Genomic DNA, 21,297 nt, shown 5'->3' on the forward strand with positions numbered 1-21,297 from the left:
TATGACTGTATACTGTAGTATCATGTATGATAATAGAAATAAGCAGAGGAGGAGAGAGTCGGGATTAGAGAAACAAACTTTCTGTTCTCACTCAAACAAGATCAACTTCATTTCAAATCTGCCAATAACCCAACAAATATCCACACCATGTACAACTGGGTGTTTTTATCATTTGATCACAAAATGTAACTCCACGTAACATCTTCACTTCTGCAATTGATTCCTGCAACTCACGATCATCCACAGTGGAGTGTTTTGGATTCATTTGTGGGAACGGCATTAGATTGATGCTCCAATAACAGATTTCATTTAACACTTTTAATCATTAAACTTTGTGCACAGATCAGGTTTCAGATCATCTTTTGAAAGTTGAATGTTGTTTATAATGGAGGTTCTTGTCTTTTCCCAGCAAATGTGTCTTTGCTCAAATCTTTAAGACCTTCATCATATTCAAAGATATACTGATATTATTCATCGTTGGTATGTTTTCACACAGAAGCCTTTCAATGTATTTATGTTCTGTTATTGCATCTCTGCTTAGAACATAAGAACATAAGGTTCACAAATGTAATTCTGATGCACATACAAATATTTATTGCATTAAATATATATATATAGATTTGAATGTTTCTATACAAACTGCTGAACTTGCATTTATGAAGTGTGTTTATTTTGTGAACTGGGAAATTATGCACATCTCCTTCCTTTTCAGCGAATCACGTGAGCGTAGGTCCGACGGGACGATGAGTTCACATCACGTTACACCTGCACACTCTGAGGGACTCCAGCGTAGTGAGCCGTCCGTGTGTCTACCAAAAACTGCATCAATGGACATCGTCTCTGGGTTTAAAAAGGGAAGACAGAAGTTTTTCCGAAAATATTTAAAAAATATTTTCAAAGAATTTTCATTTCTGGCTCCAAAAAAAACCAAGATGGCAGAATTGAGGCTTCAAAACAGAAGGTCACAAACCGATGGATGGCTTCGCAGTGGGTTGCCACTTGGTTCTTGATCATGACGTATACCTGGCCACCTCAGTTTCCGTGGTTACTGGCTTGTGTGGGCATGACAGCCTCCTCTGCGGGGAGTCAGGCTGCAGTGCGGCGGAGACGAAGGGGGAAGTACCTGGAAGTTGTACTCCTTCAAATTCTCTCTTCAAAGTCCACCAGTGCTGCATTTTACAGATGTACCTGAACGCCTCTGTGGATACGCACAGACTGAGCACTCGCAGCAGCTGATGCTCACGAAGCTTTTATACTTTCAGAGTGACATTAGATTATATCGTCAAACCTACGCTCCTGTGATTGGCTGAAAAGGAAGGAGACACGTGATTGGCTGCAGATAACTGCCTGAAAAAATGTATTTGTGAATTGAGTCCCATCAGGGGAGTCTCAAAAACACAAAACAACAAATCTTACAACAGTTATAAATGTAAAAACATGAATGTTAGTGTTTCTTAAGAAAATTGCAAAGACTTTTTAACACAAATATTCGTTCATTTATGTTAAATGTACGTAAAACAAGAAATATTTGTGTGAGCATCAGAAATATATTTGTGAACCTGAAATTTTTTTGAAGAATCAGAATCAGGATTATCGGCCCGGTATATTTACACATACAAGGACTCCGGTTGTAACTTCTCTCTTAACGTACAAACACAGAAATAGACATAGACTGATCAGATTGGAAACATGACGATACTACGTCCCGCCCACGGATATCTGTAACCTGACTGCACCACAGGCCTGTCAATCAAACAGACACGCCCCCAAAAACAGGTCTTCTTGAATCTTCTTTTCTAATGAATGAGGGATTATTTTCAGATGGACCTCCAGAAAACTAATAAGAAGGAGTGACTTTAGCTAACAACACCGAGATAACTGATGGACACATTTTATTCACTTTGGATTTGATGAGAGAAGTTGAATGGGAGTCTATGGAGCCGGAGGCTTTTTGGAGCCGACCTCTAGTGGCACTCGCTGGTATTGCAGCTGAAGACACTTCTGGATCAGAACCATTTTACAGACCTGGAAGCTACGAACACTTTTATTTTCAGTCTGTGGTTATGACACTAATCTGACTCCATAAAAGGCCCTTATATCTTTAAAACAGAGCCCAAAATGAAACCTGCACGAAGCAGGAGCTGATCCAATTAATAAGGTGTTCGTTGTGGTCCTGAAATAACACTAAATGTTCACACTGTACCAACAACATATCCACCTTCAGAAACTCAGTATGTGGACAATAAGCCAGGTAACGTCACATTAAAATGTGCATGTGACTGGACTGGTTGTGATCTTCTTTGAACACATGACCAGAGGAGAGTGCAGCGGCAAGGACAGTTTGTACCTCTGTGGATGAGCAGGATGTCGTTCTCGTTGACCGGACGGTGAACCATGTCGGAGTCGGGCTGGCCGGCCAGCAGATGCTCGTAGAACCACTCTGAGCGATCCTTAAAGGGCTGAAAGGGAAAAACAAGACTTCATCCCACACCGCACAGCACTTTCCTAAACTAATTACCACTTCGCTGCGCTTTCAACTTCCCGAATGTGGATTTTTCAGTCTCAGCTGACGGCTCAGAGAGACTTCAGCGCTGAAATACTCATCTGAAAGACAGAGACGAGGCCGGGCTCTATTTGCATAATATATGCCTTTGTTCTCTAAGCGTTGGAGGTAGAGTGAAGGATGAGCGTGGAAGGCAGAGAAAGGCTTTTCCCTCAGGGGCTGCAGGGCGTACCGAGCGAGGAATCAGGAGATGAAATCAAATTCACCAGGTTTAAAGTCTGTAATTAAAACAAGCGCCGACTCTCAGGCGAGCCATAATCCACGGGTAACGAGCGTCGAACGCTGCAGCTCAAATATGAATACTGAACAGAGAGCGAACAGCACACAACTCAGAGCGGCACTTAAAATTTATGAAGCCATATAAATGGAACTTAAGACAAGTGTTATCGCCACGAATGTAACACTGGTAAATGATCCTGAAGTGAAGACGGGGGACTTTCAAAGTCACTTTCCATGAAGCCTCCGAGGACACACGTAAAGACGCACACGTAAAGACGCACACGTGAAGACAGACCTGTCAAAGAAGACTGAGGTAAACACCTTTGAAGCTACAGTTTAGTTTGCATACAACAGAGACAAACGGAGCGGAGCCGGGAACTGGTACAGGTCTGGTAGATTTCATTCAGCCTGGGAGCTGATGAAGGATTTTAGAAAGTCCTGACTCCTGATGAGCTTGAGAGACAACGTCTGGGTGGAAACCTTTGAAATGAGGAAAACAGGACGGACACACATACCACTGTGGTCCACACTCAACCGTCCGAAAGGCTCGGGACAACTTTAAGTTGTGTGTGTGAATAGTTTAGAAAGTAGACATGATACTGACTGTCTTAATGAGAGGGTCAGATGAGATTTGTTGTGCAATGAGAAAAGAAACAGGATTCTTTGGAGCTGCTCTTCTGGGCATCTGAACCAAACCAAAACTTGCTCGTAAAGTTCTTCAACCACCTGCCGTCCTCATTCAGGACATCTTTAAATGTCAGTGTTTGAGTTTGAACATTGTTCCTTAACAACAATAAAAGTTACAAACAACATTGCAAAGTGTGTCCACAATCTGTAAATCTGGTGGGTTTTGTGTTGCAGAAATTGCAGCATGCTGTTGTTTGCTCAAATGTTTTTCTGTCTCATGATAAACAGCATTTTGCAAATTATTTACTTTCTTGATAAAAAAAAAACTGTTACTCAACGACTGTCGCATTATAAAACTGTGTTGTAGCATATTAAATGTTGCCCACTGATGCATTATATTGTTTGTTGTCTTTAATGTGGGAGCATCGACCTGCTGAAAACATTGACGCTTTCAATCAGCTGTAAAATCAGTTCAGATGATTTTTCAGGCTGTTCGTCGGCAGCAAACGTACAGCTGAGACGTGAGGTTTTTAAACACCCAGAAAAAAAGAAATGACAGCAACATAGCAAAACAACCAATCACAGCAGCTTAGTGCGTCCCTTCAGCTGATCCAATCTACACCAAACAAACAAGAGACAAGATGGAGAAAACTAACGAAAATGTCTCAAGTTTGGGATCATTTCAAGGAGAAAAAAAAAAGAACAAAAACCAGTAAAATATCAAATGACACTAAAATGCATCAATCCAATTAAAGTTAAAACAATTTTTTTTGATTTTTCTAAAAAGGAAATAATTTAAGAGACATGTCTTATTTTCTTTTTGTATATTTTCTAATGATCTTAAATGAAGCAAAAGGATTTATTTTCCGATTACTCTTTTAAATCAGTGAAATAGTTGGTAGAAAACTTGAATGAATCAACCATCCTGCCTTACCTGGCCTTTAATGATGTGCATGAAGCGTGACATGAGCTCTGGACACTCCAGGAGAAAGTGAAAGTGGTTGAAAATGATCTTTGGATTCCTGAAAAGAGGCAGAGAGAGAAATCAAGTTGTAAATAAATGAAGACAAGATAAGTCGCTGGATCGAATGTGTCAGCAGGTCGATGTATGCGGACGGAAACGCGGACTCACCTGGTTACAAAACACTTGAGCACCTCGTCATGCTTGCAGACAAACTCGATGAAGCGGGGCGAAGTCATTCTGGGTGAGGAGAGACGGACACCAGTGAAAACACGGAACATAACCATGGTTATTTAAGTTATTATTTCAGGTCAGTAATCCAGATTGCTGATGAACAGCAGCGTTAAAAGGAGAAGAGCAACAACAACAGTGAGACAGCTGATTGACAGCTCTGTTCCTCCCCAAACGGACAAACATGAAGCTGTTTGCAGGTTCATTTCATTACCTTTACTTTTCAACTCTTATCTTGATCATTATGAGGACATGCATGTTGCATCTGTATCCAGAGGCCTGCACTAAGAAGTGGGTTCAACATACCCACGATATCTTTCCGCTATCTGGCTTAACAAACCCTAACAGACGAGATCGCACGAAGCTGGTTAACAATTTCTTATTTCTTCTGGATTTTTAATATTAGTCTTTATATCAAGGGGAAAAAAACGTTGCATCTTTAAAATCAGTGCCCCCTTTTCCATTTCAACTTGCTCTGAACTCGGTGGCGCTTCGTGCCGGCTGTAACACGGAGCCCACGGTGCATCTGTCAGGATCTCAGGGTTAATTAAGCATCTTTAATGATCTAATTGTGCATAATTACAAACCTGGAGAAAGGTTTAAACAAAGGCGGATAAATGAGGGTGCAAACAGGAGGTAGATGAGGCATGGCTGGTCGCAGTGGGAGTTGTCCCACTTTCAGTGAAACTACCTCGGGTTGGCCGGATGTCAGTTTGTCTGAAGCCTTTTGCCAACACAGTATCAGTCAGTCTGATATGAAATGAATGTGATGGATGAAATGACGGCTCGTGCTGGTGGCGGTAGAGATACATGCAGTAGAGGCTGATATCTGTCCGAGTCACTACCTCCACGGATACACAGGCTCAGCATAGCAGAGATGGAGGAGTGACACCTCCCGCCAGGAGGAGTTTAGTGGGTCGACACAGCACATGTTTCAGGTGCGCTTTTCAGTCATCCTTCTCGTGTGCTTTTGACAGAAAACATGTTTCTATTTCAGTCAGTGAGGCCGTTTACACCTGCTCTGTCACAGCGGGGGTTTAAAATGTACTCGAGGACGCAGCTGAAACCTGATTTGTCTTTTTAAACGTCACGTCTGTGTTCCTCTGTTCAACAGTGATGCATCGAACACTGCAAACCCACTCCAGAGACGACAGTGCTGTTGCGGCCGTTTCATTACCGGTAGACAGTGTGGAAAGTATTTCATTCATCCATTCAGTCGCAGGACGGACACACGTGAGCAGAGACGATGCCTACGTATTGTGTTACACAGATGTAGTCAGCGAGCCTCAGTCGCTGCGGGGTCCAGTCTGCCCTCAGTCCGACCTGACAGGAGGAGGACGTGGATTCGGACCTCTTGTTAGAATGAATGGAGCAGCAAACCTCATGACAGCTGAAACTCTTGGCAAAGTAGAAGCTGAAGAAAAGTCAACATCACGTTGTTTTCTGCAGCAGCAGGCCGCTCTTGGTGAGAAAAAGGATCAAGCTGAATGCTGAACTTTTCTTCTAGACTAGTTCATAAACAGCTATTTTGGCTACGTAGCTGTATTTTATACAGGTAGCTAACTGTGTAATATGAGTGATCAGGATTACTGGAACAGATTCAGGGGAATCTGTCTGTTTACGACTCCTCTCTGTCATTCAGGGTGCACGTGAGAGCAGGCGACATTTATTTCCTAGTACACCTCATTATAACATTACTGACAGTGATAATAAGTTAAATTGGCTGTTTGTTGTTACACCGTACAGACCGGCTCGAATTGCTCTTGTCATCCAGCTATCTGCTATATTAAGGCAGATTTATGTAGGAAACCAACCAGGTGTGCTGAACTTGTTTGGATCATTTTAAATGGATCTTTAGTGCAACTAAACCGAACTTAAAAATATTCCAAACAGCCTCATTTATTGTTTTTTCTGTGGCTGTTTTCTTGCTACTATGGTCTTGCAAAAAGCGTAGATAAGAAAGCTGTAATGTAAACTTTTGGCTGAAACTATTGATCCACCTCTGGCTCCATTCAATCTAACTTGACAACCATTAATTAATACAAAATCACAACTAATTAAAGGGTAAAAAGCTGCTGAAACTCAGAGCAGGACTGAGGGCCGACTGCCTGAACGCTACACTGACTCACAGTGTGTGACAGGAGTAATACTGGTAGCGGAGGTGGTGGTACTAGAGTCAGTATTAGTACAGTAGTAGTAGTGGTAGGTGTGGTAGTAGAAGCAGAAAGCAAGTGGTTCTGCAGTATATCAGCAGTAGCAGTAGTGGCTGTAGTACCAATGGTATTGCTGTAATAGTATGAGCAGTAGCGCTAGAGACGGTACTTGTTCCAGATGTAGTGGTAGTACTAGTGTCAGCTTTAATCTGAAAAATAAAAATGAGGGTTTTGGTTCTGTATGTTTTCTGGAGGTCGGTGAGATCACAGTCGATCCTGAAACTAGAACTTTCTACACTGATCCGACAGTTAAGAGCTGAACACTGACCCTTGTGGCATCTGACAGGAGCAGCACATGTAGAAGGCCTGGATGACAGCGCTGAGCCGGTTGGCCGTCATGGAGATGACGTCCTCCCCGTCGGCGTACGCCTCCGCCTCCATGACCATGTGAGGGTCCAGCAGGGAGGGCAGCTTCGGCGTGGCACCGGAGTGGTCGGACTCACGCTGCTTCAGGAGCAGAGAGGCGATCTCGCTGCTGGAGGTGGAGGAGGACGGGTTCTTCCTGTTCCTGTCCAGCTCTGTGGAGATGAGCACCAGCCACTCGTCCAGGGAGTGCCACAGCAGCTCCAACGGCTGCACACAGACAGGAAGTCAGAGGGACGTGGGATAAGAGAGAACAGGAAGTGATGCAGGAGACATGACACTGAAGGACAGACTTTAACATTCAGGGTGTTTAACAAAACTTTTTAATGTTATCTGGGATTGAATTAGTTTCAAAGAAACAAAAACATCAACATTATGACTTTTGTCCAGCTGGTCACACGACATGAAACTATAACTCTGCTGGAGGTCAGTGAGACGGATGTTATTTACGCAACATTACACTCGAGGGTTTACGGCATTATTGACACGACAGTGAAGCGGTCAGTGTAATAAAGAGTGTAATATTACGATTATACAACAAATTACCAACTAAATAAAACATGTCATCTAAATGTGCTCAGTAGACTCTTATGGAATGTATGAAATGTTTACTACTCCAGGAAGTAGTCCGACCCTTAGCAACCACCTAGCAACAGAGAGGATTTCTAGTCTCCAACTGAATAAATACAGAACATAGAAACACTAAACTGATCAGCTAGCTCAGTCTGGTTGGAACAAAGATATCTGATGAACGAAGATATCTGATGAACAAAGATATCTGATGAACAAAGATATCTGATGATATCTGATGAACAAAGATATCTGATGAACAAAGATATCCATGGACTCATGTGTTTTTTAACATTTTAGCTCCGTGTCATGTGTTCAAACCAAACCGGTCCAGCTAGCCACCTCTAGGATTGTAAGTGCGTGACTATCCGTGGTGTTACGGTACGGGTTCTCGGAGCGACCAAAAAGGACCAAAAGAGACCCGACTTCACCAAATGGGTCATTTAATAGAACTATAACAAGTAGAAACTACATTATATTACATATTATATGAAATTCTATTCTAGTTATATATTCCCATTGAAGAGGTACCCCTCTGAAGAAGAGAGTCATGAACCAGAGGAAGTTGTCTCCATGGTACAACTCAGAACTACGCTCTGCTAGGCAGCGACTAGAAAGATGGAAAGGAAATGGAGTTCCACTAATTCAGAAGAATTTCACCTGCCTGGAAGGATAGTCTAATATTATGTAAGAAAGTTCTTCGTAAGGCCAGAACTTTATATTATTCATCATTAATAGAGGACAACAAGAACAACCCCAGGTTTCTTTTCAGCACTGTAGCAGGCTGACAAAGAGTCCCAGTTCTGTTGAGTCCTCTATTCCTTCAGCTCTCAGCAGTAATGACCTCATTAACTTCTTTACCAATAAAATTCTTACTATTAGGGAAAGAATTGGGCAGACCCTTCCTGTTACTGTCACTGATGTGATGTTAAGCACAGCAGCCCTGAAAGCAACTGTAGGACCAGATGTAAACTTGGAACATTTCTCTCCTGTTGAGCTCTCTGAGTTAACTAGAATTATTTCTTCATCTGGATCCTCTAGCTGTCTGTTAGATCTCATCCCAAATAACTTTTTAAGGAAGTCTTCCCTTTAATTAATGATTAATTGTCGTCTCCACCAACAGTTCTTCTCTTCTATCTCTATGCTGTCTTTTTCTCTCTCTGCTCTCCTCACACCTCAACCGGTCGAGGCAGATGCTCCGCCCACCTCTGATCCTGGTTCTGTTAACAGATGCTCCGCCCACCTCTGATCCTGGTTCTATTAACAGATGCTCCGCCCACCTCTGATCCTGGTTCTATTAACAGATGCTCCGCCCACCTCTGATCCTGGTTCTGTTAACAGATGCTCCGCCCACCTCTGATCCTGGTTCTGTCAGAGGTTTCTTCCTGTTAAACGGAGTTTTTCTTCCCTCTGTTGGAGGTTTTTCTCCCTTAAAGAGGAGGGTTTTTTTTCCCTCCTAGCTTATGTGGGAATTGTTGAATTGTTGAATTGTTGAATTTTTGAATTGTTGGGTTTCTCTGTATAATGTTGTAAAGTTCCACTGTAAGGAATTTAATGTGTTAAGTGTCATGAAATAACCAGCGTTGTGATTTGGCGCTATATAAATAAAATTGAATTGAATTGAATTGAATTGAATTGAATTGAATTGAATTGAAGGTGGAGTGATATTTCTAGTGATGTGCAGGATGTGATGTCATGATGATTTGTTCCAAATGTTCAGTTGACCAATCAGACCTCTGGGTCAGAGCCACTGGTTGTTAATAGGATTTTCAGGGATACACTAACACAGATATCTGCTTTTAATGGGGTGGATCATTATTTACACTGCCGTTCAAAAGTTTGGGGTCACTTAGAAATTCCCTTGTTTTTGAAAGAAAAGCACATGTTTTGTCCATTAAAATAACATCAAATTGATCAGAAATATTGTGTAGACATTGTTAATGTTGTAAATGACAACTGTCGCTGGAAACAGCTGATTTTTAATGAAATATCTACGTAGGCGTACACAGTCCCATTCTCAGCAAACATTAGTCCTGTCTTCCAATAGAAAGTTGTGTTTGCTAATGCAAGTTGATCCTTTCAACAGGCTAACCGATCATCAGAAAACCCTTGTGCAATTATGCTAGCGCAGCTGAAAACTGTTGTGCTGATTAAAGAAGCAATACATCTGGCCTTCTTTTGACTAGTTGAGTATTTGGAGCATCGGCAGTCGTGGGTTCCATTACAGGTTCAAAATGGCCAGAAACAAAGAACTTTCTTCTGAAACTCGTCAGTCTGTTCTTGTTCTGCGAAATGAAAGCTATTCCATGTGAGAAATGGCCAAGAAACTGAAGACCTGGTCCAACGCTGTGTACTACTCCCTTCACAGAGCAGCGCAAACTGGCTCTAACCAGAATAGAAAGAGGAGTGGGAGGCCCAACTCGGCACAACGAGGCACAACTAAGCAGAAGGACAAATACATTAGAGTGTCTAGTTTGAGAAACAGATGCCTCACAGGTCCTCAACTGGCAGCTTCATTAAATAGTACCCGCAAAACACCAGTCTCAACGTCAACAGTGAAAAGGCAAAGATGCTGGCCTTCTAGGCAGAGTTACAACGCCATGCCATACCCTGTGAACAGCACTTGATTGGAGCCAATGTCCCCCTACAACAGGACAATGACCCAAAGCACAGCTCCAAACTATGTAAGAACTATTTAGGAAAGAAGCAGTCAGCTAGTATCCCGTCTATCATGGAGTGGCCAGCACAGTCACCGGATCTCAGCCCTATTGAGTTGTTGTGGGAGCAGCTTGACCGTATGGTACGCAACAAGTGCCCATCAACCCAATCCGACTTGTGGAAGGTGCTTCAAGAAGCATGGGGATAAATCTCTTCAGATTATCTGAACAGACTGACAGCTAGAATGCCACAGGTCTGGAAGGCTGTAATTGCTGCAAATGGAGGATTCCTTGATGAAAGCAAAGTTTGAAAGACACAAGTATTAAAAATCATTATTTCTAACTTCATCAATGACATTTCTTCCTATTTAAACTCATTTCATGTATGTTTTCAGGGAAAACAACGAAATTTCTAAGTGACCCCAAACTTTTGAACGGCAGTGTATGTTCGGTGGACATCTTGAAATGACGCACAGACGCATTGGCAGAGTCAATTAAAATACAGGGAGCGCAGTGTGAATTCTCTATTTACCAGTGACTGGCTGAAAGCGTGGTTTAACCGAGAGAGGTCAGATACAGAGAGGCCTCAGCAGACCAGCAGGTTCAAGCCAAAGACTACTGTAGCACTTTGGATGTATTTTTCTGATTAAAAATCTCCACACTAAACTTTAACCAAAAGAATGGTGACCACTAGTTTTGATATGTAATTCAGATTCAGTGTCCCACCTCCAGATCCCAGTGTGCTGTGTGTACACCTGGTACTCACCTTGAACACCTGGCTGCGAGCCGTCTTGTTGCCGTTGTAGCCCATGTCGATGCCGTTGTTCGGTGACGAAGGCCCGAGTCGATACACATGGCAGAAAATACGAACTATTCTGAGCAGACTCTTCATCTGAGCTTCATAACTGCTGGACAGGCTGAGAACGGACGAAGGAAAAACCATCTCAGTAATAACAAAAAATGTATCAATTAAAAATGCATAAAATTAGAATAAAATAAAACAGCTTCAACAGCAGGAATGATATTAAAGTGTTTTCTTGTTGTGGTTGTTTGTGTGTGTCATGTGTCTTCTCAGAGTAGATCTCTGGAAACTTTTAAACAAATTAGAGGCCTGGAATTATTAGATAAGACTTTAAAACTGTATCTTAACACATGGCCGTATGGAGCTCTCTCCAAACCACCTGTTTTATTCTCTACAATTATACCTGAGAAGCTTGTGTCCGTTGGTCGTTGCCACTTCAGCTAGACTGGTCAAGATCCTCTGATAATGACTGTCACTCTGCTGAGAGACGTGCTCCAGAACCTGCCTGAGCTACACACACACACACACACACACACACACACACACACACACACACACACACACACACACACACACACACACACATCAATTTAAATTCATACAAAGGGCTTCGTGGTGAGTTTGGAGACCCGCTGATAGTACCATGCTCTCTTTGATGTCATCGTTCTGCGTCATCTGGATGAGCGTCTGGAACAGTCGGTTGTGGTGCTGGATGAGGATCTCACAGGTCTCCCCGTATCCACCCTGAAGAAAAAACAGAGGAGGAACAGTCACACAAATACAAAGAAGAAAAGGAAAATTAATGAAACCTTAAAGGTCCCATATTTTACACTTTTCTGCTGTTGTATTTGCAGTCTTGATCTCCATAAGACGAGGGGCTGCAGATGGAGTCTGGTACAGAGCTTCACCTCCCGGCACGACGGATTGACCGCTCTGTGTTTTATTTTACTAAAACGGTTGGACAGTGGGCCATGCTGGGGGCCACATATGACATGAGCACCAGTTTGTGACATCACAAATTCACAAAAGTCCAAATGGCTCATCCAAAAAGCTAAAAAAAAAAAATTAAAAAAAAAAAAGGGCTGTGTGCATGTCTCTGTTGACTGAGTGTTTTAATACTTTCAGGGTATTTACAGCACATAGACCTGCTCTGAAATCCAATATGGGCCCTTTAAAAGGTGTTGAAACTCTCACCTGCACACAAAGATCCAGAGGAGTGACTCCGTTCTTGTCAGCGAGGTATTTGGCTCCTCGAGACAGGAGGATCTGAGCCGTGTCTCTTTGGCCATGGCTGAAGAAAAAAGAAGTTTCAATGCAGCTGGAGTCACACTGAACACAGGTGTTGTTGAATATTGTAATTCCTAATATCGTGGGTTAACTACATGACTGTGGAAAGCAGACTTATGTTTTTAGGTATTTTTCTGAATGAGAAGAAGCACAACAGAAGTGCATCTGAATAGTCCAGAGGAAGAGTAACAGAGTTGAGACCCCACTCTGAATCACCAACATGACAATGACGTCACCTGCAGGCGAAGTAAAGGGGCGTGGCTCCAGAGACGTTCGGCCGGTTAATGTCGGCTCCACTGTCCAGGAGACACAACACCGTCTGTGCAGACATGAAACTTCTCTCACATATTGGAAGATATTTTTTCACATAATAGATCAGAACTAAACAACAGAGAGACTTCAGCTCATCCAAAACTCTACAGCTCGGCTGTGAACCAGAACCAAGAGGAGAAAACACATCGGTCCAGTTCTGGCTGCTCTGCACTGTTTACCTGGAACACACAGGACTGACTTTAAGCTCCGCCTCCTCACATACGAAGCTCTTAATGATCTCAGACCGAGTCGCATCTCTAACTCTGTGGTGAACTATGCGCCTTCAGGAACACGGAGATCATCTGCTGCTGGTTTATTTTTTTTACTTTTGAAACATATCTCTTTACTTTAGCGTTTAACTAGCGACTCCTGAAGCTCTCCTGCACTTGAACTACCGCGCCTTTAAAATGCATATTGCTTTATTTTATATTTCAACTCTATTTGTGTTTAATTTTGTACATTTTATTTATTTTCTACATTTTTAAATGTTCCTTTATGTGTGAAACACTGCATGTCATTTTCTTGCTATAAATAACTTTGAGCTGCATTTCTTGTATGAAAGGTTCTTTACAAAGAAAGTGTATGTATTATTAACAACAGTCTGTGACACATTGCATTCATTATAATAAGATTTACATTCACACTCATTACTTCCTCCATATGTTACAATCATGTTTGCTTTGCCTCTGTACTGTATGTGTGGAGGAAGGTGTGCTGTGGCAGGCAAATACTCTGGTGACAGTACGTAACTTAACCACAAGGGGGCATCATTACTGCACTGTGACTGTATTTAATGAGTGAGTTGACAGAAAGAACTGATTAAGTCCAGACCAACATCTGCTGCCAGGCTTTGAGCACATGCACGAGCTCGCAGGACTACAAATGCAAATACATACAGTTCAGCCCAAAATCATTCATACCCACGTCAAACGTTCATGTCTGCTGAATCTGACCAAGACTTCACTTCTGGCTGGAAACGTCAGAATTTTTTACATTTTAGTAAAAAGTGTATAAAAAAACAACAACATGGAAACAGGATTTATTATTAACATCTTTGGCAAAATGTCTTCCAAAGTTTTGTCTCTTATTTAAGTAATTTACAGACGATGAAACCAACTGTTCAAATACAAATTCACTAGTCATGAAAATTTGACGTGGGTGTGAATAATTTCAGGCTCAACTGTATAAATTTTTTAATGAAAGACATATTTTGGAGGTGGCTTACTGTTTTGTGTCCATTCTGACAGGCTACATGCAGCGCCGTCTGTCCCATGGCGTCCTCCACATCCACGTTGGTCACGTGTTGCACCAGATCGTGCAGCAGCTCCGTCCGTCCGTTTACCGCCAACCAGTGGATCTGTAGCAGAAGTTCAACGAGGACACTCACTATCCCGAGCACAGCAGGTCACCACGGTAACGCAGCGGTGACGAGATACAACACAACCGTAGGATCACGCTCCACTCACAGCTGTCAGTCCCTCGTTGTTGCAGATGTTGACATCTGCGTTGTATTCCAGCAGTTTGCCCATGCACTTCTTCTGTCTGAAGGCACAGTGGAGGAGACAGTTTAGTATCAGTGTCGTCACGCACACGCCGTATCACACCGAGACTCACGCATCACGACCTGCAAAAAAACACGCCTGATAAGAAAGCATTCAAAAGAAAAATTTGAGTCATGGATTCATCCAGTTATTTATACATTAATATCAAAAGTTTCACTGTCTGTGAATCGTCTCTTGTCGCCTTCAGCTCACTGCAGCAAAACAAGCAGTATTATGGGAGAAGTTCAGGATATGTTTTGACATAAAATTGTTAATTAAGCTGTAATAGACAAAGAGATAAGTTGATACATCCGAGGACACGATAACTCATCAGCAGATGATGATTCAGTCTGCTGCGTTCTCCAGCAGCAGACACAGAAACGTGTCCTCTTGTTTTGTGGACGGTTACCGTGTTTCCCGTGTTTCCCGTGTTTACGTGTTTACATGTTTCCCGTGTTTACGTGTTTCCCGTGTTTACGTGTTTCCCGTGTTTCTGCTGGACATGTCCGAGTCCAGCCACTGACGCCTGAGAGAGCTCAGATTAAATAGCATGTGGCATCGGCTGTTATCTCAACACATCGATATCACACTGAAAGGTTGTCTGGAAAGTCTTGTATCACTTCAATAAAGGAAAAATCCCACTAATCCCAGCAGATGATTTTATCCGTAGATCTGCGTTTGGGGTTTTGTGCACACACAGCAACAAAAGAAGACGACTACAAAGATGTTCTGCCTTTATAATCATTCAAGAATCAGCTTCACAATTATTTATGAGGCTGAAAATACATTCAGCATGTCTGCTTAACCTCAACGGTACCCACAATGCATTTCAAGGCTCAAAGTTCAAGGTTAGCAGCAGAGACCGGCTGAAAAGCTAAAGGTCATTAATATAAGATGTCCTGCAGTAAAGGAGTCCAACAAGGTGCAGAGTGTTTAACAGTCTCGTTGCCTGTGGAGAGAAACTTTTACATTTCTGTAAAGACCAGTGAAACTCCAAAGGGTACGTTTAAAAAATGTCCCCTTGGGGATTAATAAAGTAACTACCTAACCTAACCTAACCTTATGCTAAAGTAGAGACCTTGAACACAACAGCGACATGTGAACAGGTGAGTCGTCTCCTACCCGTTCCTGGCAGCCAGGTGCAGCGGGGTGCAGCCCGAGATGTCCTGGTAGTTTGGGTTGGCTCCTCTCTTCAGCAGCAGAACCAGACACTCCACCGACCCGCAGCTGTCCGGACGGAGAACAGACGGACTCAGATGAGAGCAGACGGGACGACGGCCGCCGCTCAACACTGATATCAGTCAGCACGGCTTTCCAACAAACTCACAGCAGAACACTCAACATGAACTTCAGCAATTTCCTTCATGAAGTCTCAGAATCTAGAAAAGATTTCAACATCACGTAAAACTCTAAAATACTTTTATTTTTTTTTATCATTTAAACTTTTTAAATCTATAAATTGGAGACCGTTTTAACCGGAAACGTTGAGGAGACGACCCAGAAATCAACCACCAGTTTTTCCTCGTGTGAATCTGCGTCTTCAGACCTCTCTAGGTTTTTCACTTTGGGAGATGCAGCCCACATGACCCACAGCCCACCCCCACATGACCCGCAGCCCACCCCAACATGACCCGTAGCCCACTCCCACATGACCCGCAGCCCACCCCCACATGACCCGCAGCCCACCCCAACATGACCCGTAGCCCACCCCAACATGACCCGCAGCCCACTCCCACATGACCCGCAGCCCACTCCCACATGACCCGCAGCCCACCCCCACATGACCCGCAGCCCACTCCCACATGACCCGCAGCCCACCCCCACATGACCCGCAGCCCACCCCAACATGACCCGCAGCCCACCCCCACATGACCCGCAGCCCACCCCCACATGACCCGCAGCGTACTCCCACATCACCCACAGCCCACTCCCACTCCCACATTACCCGTAGTCCACCCCCACATGACCCGCAGCCCACTCCCACATGACCCGTAGCCCACTCCCACATGACCCTTAGCCCACTCCCACATGACCCGTAGCCCACTCCCAAATGACCTGTAGCCCACTCCCACATGACCCTTAGCCCACTCCCACATGACCCATAGCCCACTCCCACATGACCTGTAGCCCACTCCCACATGACCTACAGTCCACTCCCACATGACCCGTAGCCCACTCCCACATGACCCTTAGCCCACTCCCACATGACCTGTAGCCCACCCCCATATGACCCGTAGCCCACTCCCACCCGACCCACAGCCCACTCCCACACGACCTGCTCCGAAGCCCGTAACATCCCAACCCAGTGAGCATGACACCACATCTCCTCCCTGTGGACTCAACTCAGAATCTACACTGAGGACTGAGTGCACCACCATGTGTAGGCGTTGGTGTAATACCAAATAAAAGTGTCCAAGTGTGCCCTAATAACAGTGACACAGACAGATAAACATCCCTGAACAGGGTCCATTAGGTAGCCATACCACTGGTGAACAGACAATGCTGAGATAGAGGCTTCACTCTGATGAGAATGAACCCAGTTTGTACAAGAGTTGATTTAACGTTGGGCAAGAAGGCTGCAACATCGCCTTCTCACAGCAGGATGCATGCAGACAAAACTGATGTCAGAGTCAAGAGCAGGACGGTCACCTTCATGTAAAGTGTTCCTCTAAAGCAACAGAAAGGAACTGCAGGTTTACATGCAGCCGCCAGGATCCCTTCATGAACCCACTGACTCATGCTAGGTATTAACACAACATAAAAGCAGGTTCAAATTGCAGCCAACTAGACGATGTGGAAAAGAAGGTGTAACTGGTGTCATTAGGCCCAAATGCAGTAACATCATGCCTCATGCATGACCTGTGTTGGGACAAGGGAGGGTTTGAAGGGGGAGGGGTGAGCCTGTGCAGCTCAGGTGATTGGAGCACTCAAATTAAAATAACATTTCCAACTTAGGAGCGATTTTAGACTGTGACTTGAATTTTAATGCTCATTTTAACGAGGTTATTAAAACTTCTTCCACCTAAGGAACATTGCTAAAGTCAGATCTTTTTTTTTTTTTTTTATCTCAGAAAGACGCTGAAACACTCACTCACGCTTTCACATGTCTTCTACTTGTTTATGAAGTTTTAAATAATCAGTGATCTGGTCTCATTTCATGTTCCTGCCAGATCATCCTCTGCTTTTCTTGTAAATATTCCTCATGTGTCCCACAGCAGGTCTGGTGGGAGTGTCTTCTCTTTTTATGAAGCTCTGAGGGTTTTTAAAAGAAAACTAAAGATCTATCATATTTTTAATCTGTTTTCTATCAATGTTTATCATCCAGATTAAAAATTGTAATTACCGTTTTTATCCCTGGTGTTTTTCTTTACTTTCCTGAATATTAATTATTGTTTCTTATAACGTTGTTTTAATTGCTGCAATTTGTATTTCCTCATCTTATTTAACCTACATTTTTACTACCTTATTTCTAATCTTGTTGTTCTGTTTTTATGTCGGTCGATTTGCTTTTTGTGAGTGTGTGTTGCTCTGATGTGAAGCAGGCTTGTATGAAAGGAGCTAATAAATAAAGTTGAGTTGAGTCTCTTGACAGACGCGGTTGTGGTGGAGATTCTCTGATTGATGCTGGATTTTGCTGCGACTTTTCTCAAACGTTTCAAAGCTATCATCCAAAAGTCTATCTTTCCTTCCAAAGTTGAGGAAAATAAATTCAGATCTTTTTAACTGCTACCTAATAAAGAAAGTCATATGTTATAACTTCCTATGATAATAACAATACACAGAAAGAGCTGGAGATATTTTAGATAATTAAAAAATGTCTGTACTTAAGGAACCATCGGCTCCAACATACAAAACGTTCCTGAGTCATTACGTCGGTTTACAGAACGTTTGACTGCAGTATAAAACACCTTGTTTAGGTTCTCTGTACAAATAAGTGCTTTAAACGCTTTTTAAAGAATATTAATTCAACGCATTGTTTGCACAAGAATAAACTGCAATGTCTTATAACTATAAATCTGTACTAAACACATGTAATTTGTTTGTTGTGATGACAGGAAAGACTGTAAATCAGGAGTTATTTTTGTTGGAAAAGTTGTACTTTTCCTCTGCATCATGAAGCCTTCAGCAGAACCTCCACAGAGATCATCATCTGCAGAGAAGTCGCAGGAATTTTGCAAAATTGCAAGATTTCCACAACAATTTCTTGGAGGTTTATGCTTAGTACCTGATTCACTTTTAAACAGAGAGGCAGAGACACGATATCCGAGTGTTTGGCTTTAATAACACCATGAAATGAACAGCTCAGTCCACCCAGTACGGCTCCTTATATGAGGGAATTCAAATATCTGATAATAATATAACAATACAGATGTTTTATATTTGGATCAAAAATCACCTGCAAAATGAACCTGGTGGAAAAAAACAATGTAATGCAGACATTTTATTGTAGTTTATCATTTTTACACTGTAATTTCTTGAGTACTTTATAAACCAATGATGAAAGATTTGGAATGAGCTAATATTGATCAGTTTAGTTATCTATGAACTCGTGTGTCATCACACTGCAAGGATTCACCTCCAGACATGAACCTGCAAATCACATCTTCTGATGAACAGGACGGACGGACGGACTTTAAATGTTTAACTAGGACTGAGCTATGAATCAATCAACATTATGATTTTCTGATTAACTTAGTTTGACTCATGTTGATATAATTGATCAATTCTTTGACTCGTACAGTCAGCTGACAACCTCCGATCACCGATAACCCACAACGTCAACAACAAATCACAGCTTCTAGTACTGACTAACAGCCAATCACTGTCAGCGAGCATATGATCTGTGTATATTGTATTTACAGGAGCACACACACACACACATGCAGCTGGCAGGCAGCTAGTTGTCGGTTGTGTGGGTTGCACGTTGGCATTGATACACAACACAACACACACCCACATGCAAATACACCACCATGTCGCACAATATGAAAACCGCATATCAAACAAACAGGAAGGAGCAGAAAATAAGCCGACGCTGCAGTCCATCACGTAGGTGTTCGCTCAAACTATTTGTTAGGAAATACGACAGCTGCTGTGTTTACGCTGTTTATTTTCTGATTTCCTAAAGTAACAAGAGATGTGAAACAACCTGTGAACATAAACTACAAATGTTCCTCTCAGCAGCTCCTAAATCCAGATTTTTTTAGTTTATTGTGCAAATGATTTAAAAATGAAGACATTATTGTATTAAAACAAGGACAGATGATTCTTACTTGGCAGCAATATGCAGCAGACTTCTCTTCACCCGTCCGAAGGCGTAGTTCACATCAAACTTGGAGTTGAGCAGCAGCTCTGACACCGACCTTTGAGAGAGAGATGAAACATGGAGAAGGATTTCTTCTGGAGACAACAACACAGTTCACGACACCTCTGAGGTTCAGATGCGCAGAATCAAATATACAAACACAACGGGACTCGTTTGTGCGGGAAAAAGCAGGAAAAGATGTAACAATACTTATTTTCTATCTTTAACACGAATACACTCCTGATGTTGTTCAGATGGTCGGAGGTTTACCTGTGCTGGTCGGCCATCACCATCGGCATCAGTGTGTACACGGCGGTCTCGTTGTCTGTGGAGGGAGAAACACGAGACGAGTAAAACTACTGGACAACACTTGGAAATCAGACAAAGAAAAACATACAGTACACATATACATATTTATGCATACATACATATTGGGTGATACTAACCTAAAATAATACCACAATATTTCAGGGTATTTCTGTGAAAACAATATTTTCGAGGACATGACAAAATATGTTATTATCAATTTCAAGAAGAAACAATTGCAACAAGAAATCCTGACAAATTACAATAATTTGTTGCACATCTGATCTTTTGTAACCAAACTAACTAACCGCTCCACCATGGAGCCGCTTTCATCTACGCTTTTTGTTCCCGTGAATATTACGCACGTAACGTAGCCGACGTCACATCATTACATTGGTCATTACGTTAATAAGAATATTGTCATTATCCAGATTTGATTTTTGTTAAAGATTTTCTATAGAACAATACGATTTGCCCCCGATTCAAGTGTAGCAGATAAAAACCTAAGTTACACTGCGTCTCTGCAACAGCTCCAGTAAATTGTCAGCCTGTACCACTGCACCGTGGCAACACGGCAACGCTGCACCGCTGCAAAGTGACAACGCTGCAACAATGAGATTTTTGGAAAGTAATAATCAACTATGTGGAAATAATAACGCCCAAGTGGGTGAAAATAAACAGAAAGGCGAGAACAGTCTGGCAGGTTTAGAAAATGACGTCGTGGCGATCAGTCCTCAGACTTCAGAAACAGAAATAATAAATCAGAGCTCAAATAAAAACCATCAACCCTCCTGGTGCCTGCCAGTGTTACACCTGCAGAGATTCACCTGAGGGGCCTTCAAAATAAAAGCATCAACAATGAATTAAAGTAATGATATTAATAAATGAATTAATCTATATTACTCAAACAAAACAGCCATGAAATAAATAGATATGGGTTTAATTAGTAAATAGAAGCCATAGTTCCAACAGACATCACTTTACTGTAATACAGCCTTTAAAACCAGTAAAAGATGTCACAATATTACAATATCTAAAATCGAATACAACATCTGTTCTCATATCATGATATAGATATAATATAAACATACCGACCAGCTGTTAATAACAACCCTAAAACAACAACCACGGACCGAAACCTCTGGACAGCAGAATCACAGCAGAACTACTGGAAATACTGAGACGAGTCGGAAAGCTTCTGGAACCAAGTTCTCTGGACCAAAATGAATGTGATGGAGAACCAAAGGTGAGGAGACTCATCAGAGGAGGTGTGACTGCTTCTTTAACCGAGTCTCTACTGATGATACAACCGATGACGTGAAACAGAGAAACTCCTCCAA

General features: G+C 42.4%; 1 protein-coding gene across 2 annotated transcripts in view; it reads right to left on the bottom strand.

Annotated features, from left to right (window-relative positions):
• hace1 (HECT domain and ankyrin repeat containing E3 ubiquitin protein ligase 1) overlaps positions 1–21,297 on the bottom strand; it is a 37,297-nt gene that overhangs the window by 11,178 nt on the left and 4,822 nt on the right. For both annotated transcript variants that reach the window (XM_069172020.1, XM_069172021.1), the window contains exons 2-15: positions 19,922–19,976; positions 19,620–19,709; positions 15,469–15,573; positions 14,272–14,347; positions 14,031–14,162; positions 12,730–12,812; positions 12,401–12,497; positions 11,849–11,950; positions 11,610–11,716; positions 11,171–11,321; positions 7,083–7,387; positions 4,542–4,610; positions 4,344–4,431; positions 2,348–2,459 (exon numbers count right to left, since the gene is read on the bottom strand). In XM_069172020.1, coding sequence (XP_069028121.1) covers positions 2,348–2,459; positions 4,344–4,431; positions 4,542–4,610; positions 7,083–7,387; positions 11,171–11,321; positions 11,610–11,716; positions 11,849–11,950; positions 12,401–12,497; positions 12,730–12,812; positions 14,031–14,162; positions 14,272–14,347; positions 15,469–15,573; positions 19,620–19,709; positions 19,922–19,976 — 1,572 coding nt within the window. The remainder of the gene's footprint in view (positions 1–2,347; positions 2,460–4,343; positions 4,432–4,541; positions 4,611–7,082; positions 7,388–11,170; positions 11,322–11,609; positions 11,717–11,848; positions 11,951–12,400; positions 12,498–12,729; positions 12,813–14,030; positions 14,163–14,271; positions 14,348–15,468; positions 15,574–19,619; positions 19,710–19,921; positions 19,977–21,297) is intronic.

The sequence above is a fragment of the Embiotoca jacksoni genome, unplaced genomic scaffold, assembly GCF_022577435.1.
Source record: "Embiotoca jacksoni isolate LCO1_2020_lvr unplaced genomic scaffold, fEmbJac1.0.p SCAF_50, whole genome shotgun sequence".
NCBI classification, from domain to species: domain Eukaryota; kingdom Metazoa; phylum Chordata; class Actinopteri; family Embiotocidae; genus Embiotoca; species Embiotoca jacksoni.